Raw genomic sequence first — 22,718 nt, forward strand, 5'->3', positions numbered from 1 at the left:
ATTTGAAGAGGCTTTGATGAGAAATCCGTGAAGTATTGGCGTGTTTGTTGTATTATTAATGCATGACCTCATGATTAGAAAACCGCTTGTTGATGTATGATTTTTGTCAATGACACAGCTACACTTTTTTTGTCAATATGAGATCAAAGAGTTTTTATTTCTGTGTCACACAGAAAGTTTCTGCGGCTAACTTTGATACAGATTGTTTATAATCATATTCCTAAAAGGAGACCATTTCCACAACCTTCTTACCTCAAAGGAAACTTTCTCGGATCTCGGCTAACAGCTCTCAGAGCAACTCTTTATCCGTCGCCATTATTCATCCTCAAGGGCTCATCAGCTCACAGTGGGCTCATCAGAATTATTACTCCTCCTCCACTTGTCTTTATTATCTAATTTCCCTCCTCTCTCTTCCTTTCGGCCTCTCGTTGCCAATCAGCCACCTTGTAAGGCTCTTCACCTTTCACTATGAATCTTTCCAGGCTTTTTTATTCACTCTTGTTGTCATCCAGAAGGCGCTTTTCTTTTCTTTTCTTTTTTTTGCCCCCAGTTTACAACTAGTCACTTTGTACCAAGTTTTTACCTGCAGGTTTGTGGGTGTTGAGTTAGAAGTGAAAGTTTTTGTAGCAAAGTGAGAAATGCGTTGCTTGGATGTGACAGATTGCTAACTGCAATTCCTGACGGTGGCTACAACAGGTGTGACACTCAGGAACAACTGATTGAGGAAGGGTGTACGAATGAATCCAGCATGACAAGAAATAAGAAATACAAAAAAGGGGGTTTATTACGTCGTTCCCACCCCTGCAAAGAAGTTTTAAAAAAGGTGTTAGATAATAATATATATACTTTTTACGAATACATGGATTAAAACATATAAATACACCAACATTTCAAACAAAAACATTTCAAAGACACTGATGAGGACGTGTTAGGCATTGGGGTGAGTACATCAGTACTGGTCAAATAAGGCACATCATATAATGCAACCATCTGCAACGTATTAACATGATCTTTTGTAAAGAATTAATGCTTTCATGAAAGGAAACACCTTTGGTATGTTTTTAGTGGTTATTTTGCATATGTTACAGTGTGTGGCCACCACAGTGTGTTTAAAAAACAGTAGTCATTAATATTAGGTACTTATAATTGTCTCCCTTTTTCTTATAAGTCTTTTTCAGCTGTGTCTGGGAGGCAGAGAATAGTTGAAACTGTCTGTAGTAAAGTTAAAAAGAGCAGCCGGTCCGTGGCGTGCTCACAGGATGTTTCTGTTCCCACTCAGCTTTGGCGAACGTCAGTGTTCTGTAGCTTCAACACTCAACTGATCGACAAGAACTACACGCTTAATGCACAGGTGGCACTTTAAAGGAGTGCTGTCAGCTGTCGTTTAAATTACTTGCAACCCTAGTAGAAGTCTTAAATGTATGCTCGAAGCCATCACTCAGTCATTTAAAGGCCACGTGGATGCCCTTTGCCAACAGGGATTATAGGTGATAACAAGACTGAGGGCACCCTTATAGGTCATCACCCTCGGCAGAGCTGAAGCTGCTCCTGCGGCTGCTGTCCTTGGATGCAGCTCCAGGGGAGCCGGCCGAGAGGAGCGGATCGGTGCCAAACGGCGACAGTGGGTCATCCATCAGGATCTCATCCAGCTGGTGTTCCTCCTTAAGTGTGGTGGTGAAGAAGTCTGTGAAATGGGACAGCGGGTCGGAGAAGGTGGTGCAGGCGTCAGCGCCACTAATGTGATCCTGCGGCCCGCTGACGGTGGCAGTGGATGGCACGCCAGATGCCGCAGCTATCCTCTGGAGGTAGTCGTTGTTGATGTCCTCTTGGTAGAGAGTTGGCTGCTGAGGTTGCTGGGCCTGGGGAGATGATTGCTGCTGCTGCTGCTGCTGTTGTTGTTGTTGTTTGAGTAGGTGGGAGGAAATTTCGACCGTCCCCAAGGCTGTGGCCATGTTTGGTAGCCCGTGAGCTCGTGCTTGAATCTCAAGCTCCTGGAAAGAAAAGAAAAGAAACCTTGGGTTAAAAATAAAATAATAAAAATGTGTGCATGCATGGCGAAAGCAGGCATAGGTTCAAAGGTGCTGGGGCTGGAGGTGGGTTGCAAAGCAGTTAGCAGTTGTAGGTGAAGCTGCCAACTGGATGCACAGATGGATATAAGCTGAGACGTCAACTTAAAAAAAAAAAGAAAAAAAAAAAGCATTGCATAGTATCTGAATAACTATCTAAAACTGTGTGAAATTCATCAGTTATGAGCTGACGTCTTTAACTGATATGGGAGTAGCTCTGACACAATCACAATCACACCCTGGCTTCACCATCTCCTCCACATTCTGAGGTTGGATTGGGAGGTTCACTGCGTAATCTTCTCACACTTTTACAGAGTACATTATCTGCGCTTATCACCCATCAGTGACACCACAAAGCCCTGCTGTTGCATTAAGCCCTTTGTTTGCTGCCCTTTTGTCGGGGTTGGTTATTGTTTCACACATACTTTTATCATCTTTTATGATTACACATACTTTTTATTTTAGCATTCCCATCATTGAAATCGACTCTGATTAACCACAGTGAATGAGTGTGAAAGTCTGCATGTGCATAGTGCAATCCTATCAGCACACATTTATCAGTAACCATCTCTTCTATTAGTGCTCTTCATCTATTTATGCCCCTGCTCCAATCCCTAAGGTCGGAGAACTGAGGTCATTGTGTTTATTTATCAGGTAATTAGCACTGACCTCTATAAGAAAAGATTATGGGATGTGAGGGATCTTTTGTAAAAGAGACTGGCGGTGAAGGTGGCGGGGGCTGTGTGAGTCCCTAAGTTTGCGTTGTGGTGTCGTAAAGCATTCAGGTGGAAATTAGCGTGAAGTACCTGGGGATGATGGATGTGGGACTGGCAGTTACCAGCTGATCTTTGGCAGGAAGAACTCAGTATTGTAAAAATAGAATTAAAATATGATGCTGTGTGCTGATTGGCTTGTAAAAATGTATATGAAATATAAGTTCCTTCTTTTTCTCTCTGTGTTTATCAAATGTTTCAAGCACTTTATCTGCATTTATACCACAGATATAAAGTAAACCCACTGAGACATTCACATCTTATTACCTGGATCCTCAGGAGCAGCCTCCTGTTTGCTTGCTCCAGCTTCTTCTGACGGCTTTCCAGCTCCCGGGCGTGCTGCTGCTCCTTCTGCAGCCATCTTATGTACTCCACCGAGGCCTTGAGGATGGTGCCTTTGTTCCACCGCATGTCACTTCAGAAAGGAGAAACGTAAAAGATAACCTTTTACACAGAACCCCCTTATGTCGGCAGAATATCCTTTGCAATAAAAAAAAATGCATGGAAAAGTTTTAACAGAGGTTTTTTTTCTCCCCCTTTTTTATTATATGAATAAGAAATGGTGATTTACACGGGGCAATTATTCATCCTTGGACATTACATGGGGACACTGAATGGGAATTTTAATAGAATAGTTAAGTAGCTATGTGGAAAGTCCATTCTTGTACCTCCTTGTACGGTAAAATTAATCCTCGAATAAAAATAGGTGAAGGGAAAATGAGCTAAGCAGGAAGGCAAGGAGAAAAATGGAGAAATGGACTTAAGGTGCTAGAGTGCAAGTCATTCTTTCGGAGATATTATTACTTTTTTAAAGGAGGACAGGGAAGCTGTAGTAAAATTGTCCTTTTCCACACGAGTGAGACGTTGGCCTGATCAGCGCTAATAATCTCTTTTATCCCGCGTTAATGGCATGACGACAACGCTAACCTTCCATTTAAATTTGAAGCAAAGTTCAACTGCGAAAGATGGCCGCGGGATTTCAATTCAGTTCCACGCTCCGTCTCAGTGTTCCAATTGTGCTTCAAACTTTGATTCAAATGGCGTGGCCCGCTTCTTTGCATTTGACCCTTTCCTCATCATTCATGCTTTGAGCTGAACTGCCGGGACCCGGCGAGGAGACGTACAGCTCGGAGAGCGTCGACTACAATGAGAGTTCAAGTGCACCCTTGAAATATGACTGAAATGTGCTCGAGCACTCATTTGAATTCAATGAACGACGTTTCGAGTGTCTTTGTGCTGCGAATTTAATACCCAACACACAGGTTCTTGCAGTTGTTTCAGTGGCGTGAAGTGAAGCGAAGCAGGAGGTGGGGTCGGGGGGAGAATTTTTCAGTAAATATATTTAGGATTTTGCAACTTACGGATCATTCGACTTTGGTATGAGTGTTCCAAGCTCCTTAATCCTGTAGTTAATGTTGTATCGTCGCCTTCTTTCAACTGTGCAAGCAGAAATTAAAAAAGGGAGCAAAAGATGATGAGAGCAGTGTCAGATGCTGTGCCAAAGGTTATCCCAGATGTTAAAGTATTATGGAGCTGAACGGTGCGGGGTGGAGGGGGTGACACTTACTCAGATTATGGTTGTCTTTTTTCTGCCTCTCTTTGGCCATCACCCTTGTGTCGTGTTCTGTCAAAAAAAGTGAAAAAACATAAAAATACACGAATAAATAAATCACGCAGGGGAACGAATGGATTAGCAATGCACACAGATTTAGAAACTGAAAGACAACAAATACAAAACGCCACAGAAGGTCCAGTCAGGAGACGCACAATCGGCTGTTTTGAGGGGAGTTCAGTGCCGGGGTCAGAATGAGGAGTGTCTGTGCAGCGAGTCTACACTACGGACGTAAATTTGACCTCCTTACACACACGCTGACCCCGGTTCATCCCCCTCCAGCATGTATGAAGCTCATTGTAAAGAAAAAGAAAAATGGTAACCCCATTTTTTTTCTGCAAAACATTCTATAATTAAGAAGATTTAGCGAATTGACTCATCCGTCCGAGAAAGACAAAAATTCCAGTGTATCCATATTTGTAGTCACGTTCTCCTAAATTACATAATTGGGGACCTGAGATTGGATTTCCCAATTTGTCTCTTGTTGATTTAATCAGGACAATTTGAACTCTGTGCAACAGCCCATTGTCCCCTCTGCCTACACTCAAATGAAACAGATGGCAAGGTTCTTATTTGCCCATTGAGACTGAAGGATTTCATTTATTTATTTATTTTTGGTCAGGCATCCTTTCTATTTCCTAATAAGCTTTCGTCTGGGTGTGTGTAATTAATATGAACAAAAAAAACTAAAAGGATCTCTTTTTTGTTGTTGTTGTCGTTGTTGTTGTTGCTTTGAGATGAAAAGTCTCCACTCCACTAGTGTCTAACAAAGGGAACTTTGTTTTAGCTTCAATTTCTTAAGGTTTCACATCAATGTGAGCAACTCTTTAATGGTTTAGCTGTTTGGTCAGATTATGGTATGAGTTCATACCTGTGTATTCCCTTTTTACAGTGAGCTTTGTAGGGTTAGATGTAGGACTCAGTCCACCATTAGGGGCGTTCATACCTTGTTCACCCCCATAGACGTCCAACATGCTGCTGCTGAGGGACACCTAGGCAGGAGAGAGTGGAGATGCAGAGGAAGAAAGGGGAGTGAGTTAAGTGAATAGGAAGCGCATTTACATTTCACACACTCACACACACGTAAACAAACAGGGCTTTCACACTTTGACACAAAAGCCGCCAAACAAACAGTTGTTTTTAACTGCTGTGTGGCTTTGTTTGGCACTGACAAAACTGACAAGAAACATGTGGAGTGATCAGAGCCTTCAAGAGAAGATTGTTAGCATCTCCTCCACTCTGCCCGGGAATGTGGCTTCTTCCATGTCGCTTGCTTTTTTCTTTTTTTTGTACAATCGAGTAAGAACAACTTAACAGAAACGCAACCTAATTGTAAGACGTGTTACCCCTGACCTCGAACCCAGGCTTGCTGCTCGCCAAGGGGGCGATTTGACCAAACATAGCGCCTGATTTGCTAATGGTACCATTTTCAGAACCCTTCCAGATGAAAGTGCTCCTAACACTGATTCGCACTGTGTTGAAAATAGCATCCCATTAGATGAAAAGGCTAGCTAGGTCAACTGCATGAACAGAGGCAAAACTGTTTTCCTACGGGTGTCTTCTTGTCTGAGAACACATGTATCCCCCCTCTGCAATAATACGGCCTTTTCATGGAGCGGAGGGAGAGAGATGTCCGGATCTTTAGCATGATGACACACGTGTGTGTCTAATTCGCATTTGTGTATTTATGTCGAAAAGCATGCCAGAAGCCACCACGGATTCCAACTAATTTTATCTCCGACATGTGTGTCAGATTTAACAACCACGCTGTTATATGTGGAGAAAGGAAGTCAAGAGAAAATGAGTGTTAGCTGGTTTAAAATATATATATGTATATATATATATATATATATATATAGGAGGAGGGGACAAAATTGCATATCAAAATAAAAGATAGGAACAATTCCCCTACTACTAAAATTGTAATCACTTCAATTCCTCTCCCGTCTGCGTTCCTGAGTGTGTTGACACGGCGAAACGATGTGATGCATCGTACTGTATGACTAATTAGGATGAATTGATCCATTTAAGCACGGTATCATTTCTGAACAAGCCCATGGGGACTATGTGCATTAGGCCAATCCACTGGCTCAGTAACTCTCTCTGGCAAAATCTCTCACTCTTCGCTCGTAGCTGTTGCATTCCTGTCTACATTTGAAACCCACTGACTCGCCCTCATTCCTCCTCCTCCATTACAATGTCTGTTGTGTTTTACTCTGTTTTGCTTTATCTGTGTGTGTGTCTCTTTTTATTTGTGGAGTTAGGCCTGATTCCCATTGTGTAGCTATGTTCTCTGGCCAAACGGACCTCTTGTCCCAGAGTTCTTGAATTCTTCCCTGTCTGTGAATCCTACTGATGCATCAGTGCATCCACTTCATTTTTGCTAAAGAGTTAAAAAGTGTGCATTTTATGTGTTTGGGTTTTTTAGACTGATTTAAAGTTTTCCTTTATGTTAATAAATGTTTTAATGCAATAATCTAAATGTCAGGTTTAGATTTGATTACTTTGGAAGCATTTATTGAATTTTTTTGTTATGCGCACATCATTACAGACTAGTATAAAAAGACCTTTCTCACATGTGATTTTCCTGTGAATTTACTATACATTTAGCTTTTGTTGTCAAACGCATGTCATTTCCTTTTTTAAAAAAAAAAGTTCTTAATCTGCTTTGTTAAACTTCTTTAGTAATGTTGCTAATCTCAAGTGAACTTTGACTCATTTCTAGACTTAAGCTGACCTCAAACTGAGTCGGGTCCCCTTTTTCCCAAGCGAGTCAAACCAGCACCTAAGGGTTTGGGTAAAGAAACCTCACTTTCAAGTCCCCATTCAACTTTAAAAACAGAGAAGTGATTAGTTAAGGGGACTGTCACCAATGTAGGCTCACCTAGTTTAACCCACAGAGGCAGCCATGCAGAAATCAGCACAAAACAAATGTTGGTAGCATTAGTTTTTTTAAAAAAAAAGGGGGGGGGGGTGTTAATGAGTAGCGGTTAGAGCAAAAGTTGATGTGATTCATACTTACATTGTTTTGCATTATGATGTTAGGCTCCATGCAATCCAAGCCTCCATCATTGAAACCGGATTCAAGACTAATTAGGTCATCAATAACTTCATCCATTGGAAACTAAAAGAAAACAGTGATTTCAGTGTACTCATGGACAGACTGATGATGTTTGTACCAGAATTTCAATGCTGTCCAATTCGTTTGAAATCTCAACATTCAAACCAGAATAGACAAGGGAAAAAGAGGGAGGAACTGTGGAGAGATTAATTCAATAACAGACGAGCTCTTCGCCGCCATGTTCTCAGATTTGTTAGCGGTGCTGGCGGGAAAAAACAGACATCTGTTACCAACCTAGTTTCCTCCTTTGAAAGGGGTTCTCTCATCAGAGACTGTATGTCTGAAGTTATTGATGAGCACATCAGAGAGAGAGGGCGATCAATAATGGCATCACTTTGTTTAGATGATTAGTTGGAACTGCTCCCTGCATTAAGATTCAGACCCAATCCAGATAGTACATTTAGTCATAATTGATGCTTCTGAAGTATGCCCTGTGTCAGCTATCCATCTCAACAAAGTGTCAGCCATTATTTATCACCCTTAGAAAGAAATTAGAGGGGCAGCAACAAATCTCTCACAAGTGCTTATGAAAAATCAACAGAGAAGAAAAGGTTTGGTTTAAAGTAATAGGCCGTGCTGAAAGGAAAATCTTGTAAGGATGTTGTGTAATCTACAAAAACCATGAACCACAGTTCATCCGTAAGTGGCCCAGTCTGTGGTTCAAAACTTCTGTTTCAATTTCACGTTCAGAGTTCTCTGAATTTCAGTTCCACAAAGGCATGATTAAGATTCTTTCCTTTTCCATGTGTCCACTCACCTCACTGTCATGATTGGCCATCGTAAGCAGGGTAACAGGGCTGTTGGGGTTGCTGCTGTCGCTGACAGGGGGCATGTGTCCGTTCCTCATGATCGGCACGGTGGCGAGTGCCTGGCCAGGGGTGTGCGGATGTGTCACGGCGTGGCCTGATGCGGCCGAGGTGGCCAGCTTGGAGCCCAGCGTCAGGTACTGCTTCACGGGCTGATTCTGGCTCTGGTGGAGATGGAACTTGGAGTTCTCCAGGTGGCTCTGTACCTGTAGCAGAACAGATCATTCAACAGTTCAGCAAGCTGACTAAGTTAGTCCAGGAAGCGCAAGGTTGGGCACTGTTTCCCATACCGCTGAAACAGCGCTGACTCAGAGTATTTGCACAGTGGTTGTCCGAAGCAGCTGTTGACTTTAAGAAAAGAATATCTAAAGTAACACACATGAATACTTTGCCGTGATTAGTCATTTATGCGCAGTAAATTTACAGACTTGCAAAATGTTAGTTAGCACTCATAATAAAGTGAATCATGTACAGAAATAAAAATGTTGAAAGTGTCTTTATGGGAATTTGATCTCATTCTCTGAACTCATTTTCAGTGTCTAAAAGTTTAAAAAAACCTAAAAGCAAAAAGCTTTTCTTCCCCCCTGAGACTTCAGCTGAATTTAACCAACTAAACAGACTAGTTTTACAATCAGTTTTAATATTTAATCTTCAGTTAATCTTGAATTACATGTCAGTAAAGCAATAGTCAAGATAACTTAAAAAAAAACATGAAAGCAATAAACTGTACCAAGCCGCTCACAATGTTTCTAAAAGTTGGTATTCTTACATTTGAAGCTCTGGTTGCATCCCGCATTGTGTAGTAACTGCAGTCACTTAAGTGTGGCATTCTCAGAAAAGCAGATAATCTTCAAATTGATTTGTTCTGGTGTGGCAGCAGGTCAACTTTAGGGATCCACGGCTGCTGCTGCTGCTGCTGCTGCTATCCTGGTGATCTGGTGACTTCTCAGTGAGTGTCTGTCCCTTCCAGTCCCCCTACCAGCTCTTTATAAAGGGCCCTAAGTGAACTAATTAGGCCCAAAGCTGGGTGTAAGCCTTTATGTTGCGTAGCATGATAATCACTTCAAACAGTGGACTGTTAGATCATCCAAGGTTTGATCACTCCAGGATATCTGCCTTTAGCATCTATCACTAACTCCCTCGGACCGCCCTTTTCTTTCTGGTTGACCAATCAGTGGTGATCTTCCAAAGTCCTCTGCAGCCTGCTGCAGGGGTTGTGGCAGCACAATTGACCCTTGTTCCCCAGTGAAGTTTTTAAATAACTCCTCCAATGCCATTTTTAACCAAGCCTTTCAATTCATTCAAGGCTTTTAATGTAAATAGTTTAGTATTATGTGTTCCCCATACAATAACTGCAGTAAATCTGTTTTGAGGTGTTCTTCGGTGTAAGTTGAGGGCAAATTTAGGAAAGAACATCTCACCTAAAATATCAAATTTTCCTGCTTGTTGGTGCTCACAAAGAAGGTTGCTGTTGTGACTTGCTTTATTAGTTTAGGGGCTGCAGAGTATTTAGGGGAGTACATGAAGTGTTAGCTATGATTTAAGAATGGTAGTGTTGTTGACTGTAAGTAGTTTGGTCAGTTTGCCTGTGTCTCGCTTACTTCCTCCCAAATCTGTTTTATTTACTGGTCAAAACAGCAAGCTCTCAGCTATTTAAAACCACAGACTAGATGCTTTTTCGGTGACTGACGGAATCAGGACCAAACAAAAACTGAGCAACAACAAGCTCGAGAAGCTTCGATTGGCCAGTCCAGTATTACTCAAACATGATTTGAAAATGCAGATATTTAATGTGTTCCTAATTTCATGGTAACGCATTTAGATCACAGTACTCAGCCTTAAAAACAGGTGACAGGTGGAAAGCAGCGAGCTTATTTAAAATGCCAATAAAAAAGTATCATCAGCTGTTGGTTAGAACAGCCCAAGTGTTACTTCTTCTTTTATGCTGCCTCACCAAAAAAAATTTAAAAAAAGGTCAGAACTGATTTGTTATGCAGCTATCCTTTATATCGTCATGTTTTCAGACCAAACTTGTTATGCTTCAAATGCTATCTGGCACACCGCTGCTGAACTGTGGGGAGTTTTTAGCTTTGGCAGCTTTAGAATTGGTCTTTATGCCAAAAGTCAGCATTAAATTCCCCCTTGTCAGCTAGACTAGCTGACCTTATTCACTACTCAGCCACCTAACTAAGACCAGGCTCATCACAATACTCAACTTGTCAGTAGTGACTAAGAGTTGTTATCTGAGTTCTCCAGGCTAAACAAGATGCCAGTTGTTAGCCAATCAACATTTTTTTCCACTTTGGATAGCAGGAGGGATGCCAGGACCGCTGCACACCACATCTGCTTTGTGTGACAGCGGATTGTCCTGGTTTCACTTCAGCTTTCTCACTACTGTAAATGCCGGAGACACACTTGTTATCCACTTAAGGAAATCTGATTAGATTTGAGGAGTAATGGTGCTTCAGTCACCAAGGCCAGCCTCGACAATGGCAGGCCTGTGCATGTGTGAAGCGGGCATGCAGGAAAATGATCAGTGCCCGCCATACACATGGGTCAGGGGAGGATATAAGAATGTAATCAATCAGGACTCGAGTTTGGGCATGTTGTAACTATTCAGACGCTTCGGTTTTGTTTTGGTTTGGGTTTTTTCCTCTTTTTCGGCACGGCTACCAGCACCTGCTACAACAATCGAGGCAGTGTTTGAGATTACTGGCACAGAGGAGGTCATGGGTTCACTTTTCTATTTACACACATTTGCACAGTTATTCCTGACATGCAAACCTACAGTAGGCTATGAAAGCTAAAAGGATTTTTTTTTTTTGCCTTTTGACTTAATGCACATAGTTTAACTTTAGAACACGCCTTCTTGTCAGCATGTTTTCAGAGTGTCTGAATCAGTGTCTGAATAAAATATATATCTGCATCTTCCTAACTTTTCATCATTAGAGATATTTAGACCACCAAAATAAAAATGCCAAAACCCAGAACGTGCCTTTGTCCCTACATATGTCCTAAAAGTCTTTCATTAGCATTCCTTGACTGCTCAGGCATGAATGCACCAGGTTAATCAAATCTAAAGTACTCAGCACATGCCCAAGAAATCCCATTGCAAGTGAATACAACTGCAGCTCTTCAACATATCAATGCAAAGCTCTGTCAGGCTTAAAAAAAAAGCAACATCCCAAACCTCAGCTTCTACTTACAGATAGCAGCAGGCCCGAAATTACAGTAACACCTTCACAGCTAAAGGTAAGCCCAGTTCTTTAGCCTCTATTTGTGAGATCCATTTAACGGTGGTGTCATTTACCTCGCAGTTAAGAGGCGTATTGCTTTAGTGGCCCCCTCCCCCCGAAATGCTGCACTCACAAAGCCATTGTACTAGACAACCTTGCAGGTTTTACATCGAAATGCACAAAGCTCTTGCCTAATCCAGTTTCAGTCTTGCCCAAGTTCTCCTTTCACTTCAGAAAAATCCAACAACTTATGAAACACTGGGTGATGGTGACATTAGCTAGCTGTACAAATTATGGGCAAAACCTACTAGGAGTTTTGGATTCATTTCTGCAAAATGCCGTGCTTTGCGACATATTGATGCAGATTATTAACATCTAACATCTTGTTTTCCCATCTCAAATGGATGGAGATAAGATGAAAGTGGAACAAAACCCTTCCTCAGTCATGGTTACTGTATTTTGCTGAGCCTGCTAACCAGTAAATAGCTGTAACCACCCACTAGATTGTGCAATGTGAGGAAAGATAAGACTGAGATAGCGAACTGATAGCAAAAGTCCCATTCCACGGTGCCTCCATGGTTAGTCTGGCTGTAACTGCAAATGTGTCTTGCGTGCAAACAAATGCACACATAGAATTTAACACAATGTTTTTTTTCAGTGTGTGTCATTGCCTCAAAATCCCTGGGCTGTAAATAAGTCATTTCCCCTACCTGTAAAAGTTGGATCTCTGTCAAGGTGATTACTTTGACCACACAACAGCGGCTCATGGCTCTCCAGAGTGGCAGCGTCTCCCACCACAGGAGCTGCAAATCCTTACAGAAGAAGAACAACTGTCACAGCCACAGCTGCGTCTCACACCGTGACAGGAGGAGAAGAAGAGGAAGAAAAAGAGAGGTGCTGCAGCCTCCTTCCTGAATTTTTTTTTTTTTTTTCAGAAATATCAGAAAGGAAGCCATGACACATCAGCTTATTTGGGAGCAGCACGAGCCGTTTCCTCTCTGTAGCCGTGTGCCTGTGTGTGTGTTTGGTCAAGGAAAAGGCCTGACAGAGGCAGAAATACAGATGGCATTTACAGTAGGGGGTTGAAGTAAGTGTGTGTGTATGTATGTGTGTGTGTGTGCGAAGCCATAATAAGTTGACAGAATGTGAATTCCTGCTTGCTTGTGGATCACTACACTTTCCTGCTCTTCCCACATAACATCCAGCCTAGCTCAGCGCAGTTTCCTGTCTTCATGACACCAACTTCCCGGTGGAAGTCATTTTATCCACAAAACTGTAGTCACTTTTCCAACACAGGGAAAACAGAAATCTTTGAATGTGTGCAAACATGCTAAAACACGCATTTTATTATGTTCTAGTTATTATTAGGCCAAAAATCAATGAAAAGTCCTCCCTTTAATCCCAAGATTTACAAGTTTTTATAATAGCAGGTGAATAAATCTGAATCAGAATTGCTCCAATACATGTTCGTCGGACACAGAATACTGCATCCGCGTGATTATATTTACCTGATGCCTGTAAATAAAGTCCCCTGCTTTCAAGGCTGGGGTGAACTCCACAATGGTCCTGACAATTTCAGAACTCAAATTTCATATAGTAATTATTTTTGATTCACTGTAATAAACACATCAGGATTAATTTGAGGACATTGAACATAATGGCTTAAACTGAATCACAATGATTCAATTAAATCAATCCTGTGCAGACTTTGGGTTTTAAAAGTCTTCTTTCAGCAGTTTAAATGCAGCCTGCCTCACACGTGTCTATGGTCAATGTTTTCATTACGCAAAGAATGCCCTTCTTGATGCCACTGTACACAGTAATCTTCTGTGTATATAGCGGATCTAGATCATTAGGTAATATTTATGCTGCACTATCTGGATTCCGTTGCTGCTGTTTGAACATCAACACGAGCCATGCCCATCTCTCCAGCTTGTCTGTTGCTGTGTTTTCCTGCACTCGTTTTTGTACTGTTCTAACCATTGCCCATGTGTATATTTGTCCACTATTTTGTTTATTTGATGTCTGCTGTATGTACGCTCCATCAGATCTAGGCAAAAATTCCTGGCTGGCCATTTTTGGCTCATCTTGGGGCAAGCCACAAGTGCTCACCTTTGTTAGTCCCCCTTCATAGCATGTTTTAAACATCAGGGACTTCCTGTAAGAGTTGGCCTGCTTCTGAGACAACACTTCAAAGTGCAGCGCCCACATCTGAGGACTGTTTTATCCTGCTAGAAAAGGAATGCATAATGGACACAGCACCACTGCACTTTTAATGATTCTCATATGAATTAAATATTACAGCTATTTTAACTGGATTACACGTGAAACTGTGTGCGAGAGCGTGTGCTTGTTACCTTGATGAAATATTGAATTTAAGAAAATGGTTCACCTCAGCAGTGCTGCGAAAATAATTAAAATTCATATTTAAAGTAAAGACATCTCACTGTAAAATGATTTAAAGGTGCCCTGCGGAGGTTTGATTGTAAACAAACTTTTTTTTAAAAATGCCATCATTAATTACAAAAGCCTGAGAGAAAATGAATGCTGTAAATTCGTACAGCGCCATTAGCGTTACATAACTACAGTTGTGGTTAAAAAAGAAAAACTGATGCCCGTAAGTACACAAACAAAACCTATTTAACTATATTTGACTGATATAGCAAGCAGAGGATTTTCTCTGGCTTTAACACCAAGTCATATATAGAAAAATATTTTCTTAATCATTTTACTTATCAGTTCACTTTCCACTGAATTTTGGCTTAAAAATGTAGTGAACTAAAAATGTGAGCTACTGTAGCGAAGTGCAAATACCTGACATAACACACTAATAGACTAACAAAGTATGTATTTGTGGCTCACTCATTTACCTTTAATTTTACAAATGACTATTACATAAATAGCTACAGTCAACTGAAGGTCTTCAGAAAGCTGAGAGAGGAGTAGGAGAAAGAGCCACGCAGTACAGCCTGTCCTCTCTGTCAGTACAGGGTAGATGTAATTAGTCAAAATGCAATAATACAATTTTTGCTGCTAAATCAGTTAGAGTGCATTATTCTTTCTGTGAGCAGTGAAAAAGGAGCCTGTTCACAGGAACACCTGAGAGGTCGCAGACACTCATGCACATATGCATGCACACTGCTTCACAGACACACACACAAAAGTTAGCAAAGGTTAGCTTCAGCTGCGTTCTCTTGAATATACACTTCATTTGTTCTAATTTCTTTAGTCAAATATAAGTAAAATGGTAACAGAATACCATAAAATTTGACATAAAATGGTGCTATTGCACCAACAGGGTGATTGCCAAAGAGCTAGTAACTGAAATATTGGCATGTTGCGATATGATGTACAGTCTGTTCTTAAAAAATTGTGGGAATGGAATCCATGGAGGACAAAAGAAGAAGTTGTAGGCCTAAAATATATAACAGCAGATGAACAGTATCTGAAAGTCATACCCTTAAGAAACAGAAAAAAAAATCCAGCAAAGACCTGACACAGGACCTGAGTGATACATATGGCCCTACAGGTGAGCCCCATACTGTTCACTGAAACCTCATCAGAAATGGTCTAAGGAAAGGAAACAGGAAGAAATGACTGAGATATGCCAAATTACACAAGAACTTGACTGAAAATCAGTCATCTGTACAACACAGGCTCTGTCTGCGACTGCATTTCAGCCAGTGGTGTTGTGCGATCTTGTCAAACCTGATGGAAATATTGTATGGAAAAGTATTATCAGGTTTTGATACCATCTCAAAAATATCTAAAAATGATGCTTCATTTCTCATCATGACAGTGATGAAAAATGAAACTTCCAATGCAGTAAAAGCATACCTGGGCAGAAAAACACATTTCCTTGACACACTATCAGTCATGGATCGGCCTCCCCAGAACCTCTCAAAGAAGCAGTGTGGGATCATCTTGACAAAGAACAGAAAAAAATACAGCCAAAGAGGAGCTATGAATGTCCTTCAAGAAGGTTGGAGAACTATTCCTTAAAGAAAGACTGCTTTAAAAAAACATGAGAAAGTTTTCCTAAGAGAGTTCGGGCTGTATTAAAGGATAACGGTGGTCATACCAAATATTGACTCTAAAGCTTGTTACAATAATCAAAACTTTGATTTTGTCTTACATACTACATTTTTAGGCATGTTTGCATATATTTAAATTAGAGCTGTTAACGCGCCAGGTTAACGCATTAACAAGCTAACTGCGCTAACCGCATTGATGCCGTGCAGCCCCACGCACGGGGCGATCCGCGCTAACTCGCTAACGGAGATTTGCCACGTTAATGCGGGTATGGCGTTAACGTCTTTTTAACGAGATTAACGCTGACAGCACTAATTTAAATAAATAACTACACCTATTTTATAGCAAAATATAAAGAAGTGACATGTGACTCAAGACTTATGATCAGTGTGTCATACAAATGCCATCCATCCATTCTCTTCCGGTTAACCTTATTCGGCTCGGGGAGGGTGGAGTCTATCCGAGCTGTCATAGGGTGAGAAGTGGGGTACACCCTGCACAGGTCCCCAGTCTATCGCAGGGCTAACACAGAGAGACAGACAACCATTCGCACTCACATTCACACCTATGGACAATTTAGGTCACCAATTAACCTAACCCCAATAATTACATGTCTTTGGATTGTGGGAAGAAGCCGGAATACCCAGCGAGAACCCAAGGAAAAGGGTGAAACATTCAAACTCCAAACAGAAAGGCCCCGGCCACCTGGTGGATTTGAGCAAGAAACACAGGACAAGTTTTCCTCAAAAGAAGTTTAAACTGAAGCTGTTGAGCAGTACAGAACAGGATTATGGGTAAACTACTGTGTAGTAGTTCTGAAAGGGGAATCTCAGCCTTGACCCTCACTGTCCAGTGAGCTAGAACAGGATAGAGCAATGTTTAGCATTGCTTCTTTGGATGATGTCAGAAAGCTGCACCATAGACAACTTTAATCTCTCGCTTTGGCAGACAGTGAAAAGAAGCCCCAGTGAGCCCCAGCTATAACTATTAAGATGAAGTCTTATTAAAATTATGCACATGATTGATTGCAAGACAATCCCAGCTTACCAAACTAAAGACTTTTCAAGACTGGGTAAAGGATTAAAGACAAAATAGTTACAATACAGACAATGAATTAGATTTCCTTAAAAGAAAGATGCGGTTAAGTACAACTGTGCTACCCTACCTTTTTGTAAAGGAAAGATATATTTATCTATTTATCACAAAAAAACTTGACTCACTGTGCCTTTTGTACAAATGCTGCATGTCAAACTGAGTCTAAATACACTTAGTCTAATCAATTAGGAATCTATTCTCTCTCACTAATTCAATCTGTTCTGAAGTTATACATCCTGCTGGGAAACCACAGTAAGAGACATGAGTGTAAGAAGGATTTTATTGAAGCGTTTGATCTGTTCAGTTCACAGAGACTCTGACCTCTCAGTCCTCAGTACCAGCTGTCTGAGTGTCAGCAGGCAGAGTGTCTACACCAGGCTGACTGACAGCTTAAATTCGCTACTGGTTTTATTATAGGCATAGATTTCAGTCATTTCTATCTGATTTATTTAGCAGACAAGCCATAAATAAAATCAGAAACTACAATGGTGGTCAATAATCGGTGATTGGTAATCCTGCTTTGAAGACTTGTCATTTGATAGGATGGAGGTGGGTCTTTCACCCACCTCCAACAAAACTTATAGTAAAATAACACTTACAGACATAAAATTAGAACCCTTTACATCTGCACTGGTGGGAGTTTATGTTTTAATCTGGATTCTTTGAAGTTTCTGGCTAGATAGTTGCAATTAGTATTAGTATTTATAACATCCAAAGATCATCTACTGGAATATGTTTAAATCCATTATTTCATTACTTAAACACACCCCAGCTCATATCTATATATCCACAGTCCACTCACAATGAGTCTGCATTTATCAATTACTAAGAAAACATAACAATTTTTAAGAATTCAATGAAACTGTCTACAGGCAATTCTTGTAAACATTACACTCGTAGATAAACACTCTGAATGAAACTATTCATATGACATGACGGTATATTCATGGATGAAGCACAGACTATTGAATTTAATAGTCAGGAAAGAATCGGTAAGAGAAGAGCTGGCCAAAAAAGATTTAACAATCTAACAGCATCAAGCCTTGTAATTAAGTCTTGGGTAACCTATTACAGAATGATCAACTTAGTCTGTAGTATTCTGAATCAATATAAAAACATTAGGCAACATGATGTAACATATAAGTGGAATATTAGACGTGCTTTTTGTGTCTGAAGATAATAGGAAATACAAAAACTAGATTGTAACTTTTTTCCAACAAGGGTGCACAACATTACTTTGAATGATGCAAGCCAAATCTCTTTAGTCACATGCATAGTGTTTGCAGTTTGTATTTCCTGTCTGGATTTAGCTGTTCAGGGAGTTGCACCTTGTCGGCACTTTGTCATTTCATCTGGTAATAAAAAAAACCTATTAGCTGAGATGCTACTGTGAACAGAACATGATGATTTTCCACTTATAAATCCACCTATGTTCTTCCACTTCTTCAATTCGGAGTCGTGAGGGGGTTGGAGCCTCTAGTCAGTCATGAGGCAAGAGGCAGGTTATACCTTGGACAAGCTGCCAGTCTGTTGTAGGGGTAATGGAGAGGACCAACTAATCTGACGTGCATGTCTTTGGACAGTACTGGATCTATGTAAACCAGTGTAGTAGTTTACATATTTGTCTTGAAAGCCAAGATCCTCTGTTTGATCCTGGGAGGAGACACAAATCCCTTTGGGGTTGCATCACAAAGTCCACCCGGTGTTAAAAGACACTTTAAAATCAAATATGTGGGCCTACCAAATGTGGTGACTCCTTGTAAATAAGGGAGCAGCTGGAAGTAGTATGTTTGTGGGAGTAAGCTGGGGTACCTGGATAGAACCCATACAGGCTTGGGGAGAACATGCCACACAGAAAGGCCCAAACCAGGTGGTGGATTCAAATCCAGGACCTTCTTAATGTGAGGTGACAGCGCTGACCGCTGTGCCCTCTGTTATACATATATATATTTTGGCAAAATCATGGATTCAATTGGACCAGTTACCTGCACCCCACTTTTAGCAATTTGTTTAAACACTCTTTCAAGCCATTTAATCTATTCTGTGAACTACTTTTCATTTCAGCTTACTATTTCAGACGTCTATCTATTAGTTTTTATAACGTAGTGCCCTTCAGATAGACTGTAGTGCATTGGTTGCAGACTGCAGCGTGCATTAAAGAATCATTCATTCATTTTAGCAAGCTATTTATCCCATTTATCTGTTATTTTAAGTTATTTCATCTGTTTTTAACTTATCATCAATCAGTTTTTTTAACCAGTTATCTAACTAGGTGTCACAGGAGTATGGAGTCTATCCAAGTTGACACTGAGTGGAAGTCAGACTACACCTCGGAAAGATCCGTTTTAACGTACTGTTTTGTTTAAGTATTTAAACCATTTCTCCAATGCTTCTCTGTTCACTTACTAAACAGTTGGCATTCATTCTCAGGAGCAATTTATAGTTCATGTTTTATATTTGCCACATTTTTTTAATTAGTTGGGATACTCGAAAATCTTTACATATATCACTTAGTAACCTCCGCTATATTCCACAGGGTAAAGAGGACAGGCCATCATGGTTTGATGAGTGTTTATTCTAAGTCCTCATGAAAATTCAAGTAAAAAACTTTTGATGAACTAAAGTCTTTGGCCAGAAGATCAGAATCAGAAATATTTCAATATTTCAACATAGTGCTGACCTTTAAAGCTTAATATGGCATCAAAAAGAGGATCTTACTGTTCCTAACTAGTATAAAGTTTTCTGGGCTAAATTTGTAATCTACTGTTCAAAAGCTTTTGGTGGACATATATTGATTAGTCAACCCCCACTCTTCTTCCTTAACTTGATTGTGGGAAATTAAATAATGCAATAGCTGTTTAATGAGAACTAAGCAGAAAATTAAATCAACTTTGACCTTACCCGAACTAATAATATATGGTGGAGCTGTGGACAAAGAGCTGTTTGTTTGCTCCGTCTGGCTATCTTTGTGCCTCTGCCGTTTGAACGAGCGAGCTGCTGTGAAGTGAAAAGGAATCACAAGCAGAACGCAGCTCTGATCAGACGCTGACCTGCATTTAGATCATATCGTCACCTTCCTACATAACATAATGTGTTTCCATATATGCGTTCTGACCAAAATGAAAGTATTTTTTTTTTCAAGACTTCAAAAGCAGACTTTTTCTTTTCTTTTTTTTTAAATATCTTTTTTGCGCAGATACTACAGGATCATGCTACACTGCGAGCCACACTCTCCCACCACTCCAACTCCTAGTCTGGGGTAAATTGTGTAATTAGCTCTGCCTGAGTTCAATTTATTATTATTTTTTTAATCATTTAGGTACTGCCAGTTCTGTAACAGTGTGTTACAGAATTTCTGCCAGTGCCAACTTTCCCATTGTAGGCCACGATGCACTCCCTTGCCACTCAAAATAAAGTTCAAATCAACTGCAGGTTCACCAGTTTCAGACCTTAAATTTAAAATGAACACTTTGATTTCATTTACCAACAAAATGAGCTACTGCACATCACATCGATGTTCATAATGCCATTTGTTAATCTTTCTTGCATCTGCACCATATTTTATAAGTAAACTGGCACTTTTATTTATTTTTCTATACCAGATTAGAATACCAAAGGGAAAGGTCCGTTTATTGTTATTTGACAGATTGTCTCCTTGCAATTGACATCCGTTTTCAACATTTAGTGTCAGGAGTAGAGGGAATGTGCACCACACATTAAGGTTTGGTGGTGAAGTTTGGGGTGTTAGTGCAGTAGTGTCATGGGTATGAGTTACATGCAGAAGACCAGATTTTGGTCCAAGCCTTCACCAAGTGTTATAGCTGCCAAAGATATCTAAAAAAGGGAAATGCAACAATTCCCTACTGACCAATCCTGTGCTTTATATTCCCAAATATCTGCCCAAAGCTCCCACCTCAGTATCAGGCAGCCTTCATATATTATTAATTGTAGAATGCAGTTAGAGCGTGTTGTTTTACTCTTAAAGATCCTTCTCAGACATTTTTACAGAATTTTTATATTTAAAAAAGTCCAAATACAAAGTTAAAAATGCTTAAAACCACACTTTCTTGTCATTGAAAAGATTATTAACTTGCTGTATTTTATTTTAACTGTTGGATGTCCAATACCAGTTGTTATACTTAGATTCAGTAACTAAGCATAAACACATTTTTACTCATTTTTGTCATTATAATGTTGTAAGGGGCGGCGTTTATTTATTTCTTCCTCAGTAACCCTGCTGACACTCCCTGAATACTACTTGCTCATTTCTGCATGCCTCCATTGTCTGTGTTCAAGCATGTGTTGTTGCATTTATTCAACTCCATGGTATCACTGTGTGTGTGAACCAAAATGATTGGTGCTTTACAATTTTCTGCTTCTGTGTGTGAAACGTTTGTGATGTCAGTGAACCAAAAATGACCATGAACCGTTGCTGTTTTACATAATTTATAATCATATATAATCCCTTTCATATCTTTATATACAGTATGAGCAACGTAATTCAAACCATGCATGCAGAAAGGTGCACAGTCCAAAGACGTGATGGATTAAAGGATCTTGTTGATGGTTATGCATGTTTTAACGTGTGAAATAAAAACTTTGTATACATATAATTACAGCTAAACATTTTCTGAAGCATTTTAGGTTTATGTTTGTCTGGTTAAACAGCCATGTGTCTCATGTTATCCCAGAATGTTTTAGAAAATATAACTTTCTTCCACAAATCTTTGGCTATTTTATGCAGTAATTTAAACTGAAATTAGTTTATCTTTGTCAAAGTGGATGCAATATTTTGAACACATTGCAAAGCAAACATTCAGACCAGTGTTCATAATGGCAATCAATCGCCTTCCTTACGTCACAATGACACAAAGTTTTCGATCAAAGTTGAAGGGACATTCAAAGAATCAGTAAACAACTGATTCTGTGTTTTGAGCTGTACAAAACCAATAGGGCCCTGAAAGTATGTTTCTCTTTCCATCTCGACTTATGGTGATTATCAGATGTGCAGGCGGAGAATGCGCTTGTGCGAGGATAACAAGACACGACACCAATCTTTTCATCACAATTGGGAGGTCCACAGACCAAAAGACTCACTTAAAAGGCGTTTTTCAGGGTATTAATTGCTTGACATGGCTCACCCAGGTATGGGAAATCTTTGGTTTCACAGTTAAAAGACTAAAAGAGGGAAAAAGACCGTTCTGCAGTGACTAAGAGGATGGCAGAAGTATTTCACGGTGTGTAACACGCAGCAATATTTTCCATCAAAATCACGTGTTGTAATCAGACAAAGTTCTGGCAGTTGAGGTAACTCTCCTCTTGTCCTTTGCTCTTTCACATCTCCTTTGCTTATGTATGCAAGCACAAGCATTTCAAGAGCAGTTTTCAGCCTGAAACTACACTCGCTGGTTGTGACATGTGTAAATGAATGAAAATGAAGTTTGTCAGAAAAAAAAGATAAAGATAAATTTTTTTAAAAACCCAGGAAATTCTCTCATTTAATGATTAACAATATCAATTAACGATATTCATTAAACTCATCAGAAAACCTGTGAAGTACAATTACGTTGTTCAGTACTATAATAGCAATACTACTTACACTGAATTAACAGATAACAAAGTGTGCTAAACAGTTCCTGTGACATTATGACATAGAACAGCACTAAATAACATACAACTACTGAAGTAACAAATTGAATTACTTATTGTTGACATTTTTTATTGAACAAAATCAAATATTTAAACAAATCTATTTTTCTTATTTACTGTGTTTTTTTTACTATAACGTAATTCTACCTTGCACGTGTTTACATCAATTCAAAGAAAGCTAGTCGGGATTTGTGAATATTAGCGACCACTAAAGCCAGGGGCAACACTACCACAGCCCTCATGGTTGCTGTGAAAACAAAATAGTGTTCATAATAAGTGAATGAAACAGCAGTAAAGTTAAGCTCCTTTAAGGAGATTATCTTTTAAT

At 40.0% G+C, this 22,718-nt stretch overlaps 1 protein-coding gene across 8 annotated transcripts in view; it reads right to left on the minus strand.

Moving 5' to 3' along the window:
• Nucleotides 1-759: 759 nt before the first annotated feature.
• tfec (transcription factor EC) overlaps nt 760-22,718 on the minus strand; it is a 48,422-nt gene continuing 26,463 nt past the window's right edge. The window contains exons 1-8 of one of the 8 annotated variants that reach the window (XM_005455606.3): nt 12,325-12,501; nt 8,330-8,584; nt 7,474-7,575; nt 5,323-5,443; nt 4,407-4,463; nt 4,201-4,276; nt 3,107-3,254; nt 760-1,991 (exon numbers count right to left, since the gene is read on the minus strand). In XM_005455606.3, coding sequence (XP_005455663.1) covers nt 1,512-1,991; nt 3,107-3,254; nt 4,201-4,276; nt 4,407-4,463; nt 5,323-5,443; nt 7,474-7,575; nt 8,330-8,584; nt 12,325-12,381 — 1,296 coding nt within the window. In that variant the 5' untranslated portion in view covers nt 12,382-12,501 and the 3' untranslated portion in view covers nt 760-1,511. Of the gene's footprint in view, nt 1,992-3,106; nt 3,255-4,200; nt 4,277-4,406; nt 4,464-5,322; nt 5,444-7,473; nt 7,576-8,329; nt 8,585-9,147; nt 11,560-11,584; nt 11,845-12,324; nt 12,502-22,718 lie in introns of those variants that run through there. The other 7 variants (XM_019347043.2, XM_003450704.5, XM_005455605.4 and 4 more) reach the window with 7 other exon arrangements.

Source organism: Oreochromis niloticus, linkage group LG17 (genome assembly GCF_001858045.2).
Source record: "Oreochromis niloticus isolate F11D_XX linkage group LG17, O_niloticus_UMD_NMBU, whole genome shotgun sequence".
NCBI lineage: Eukaryota > Metazoa > Chordata > Actinopteri > Cichliformes > Cichlidae > Oreochromis > Oreochromis niloticus.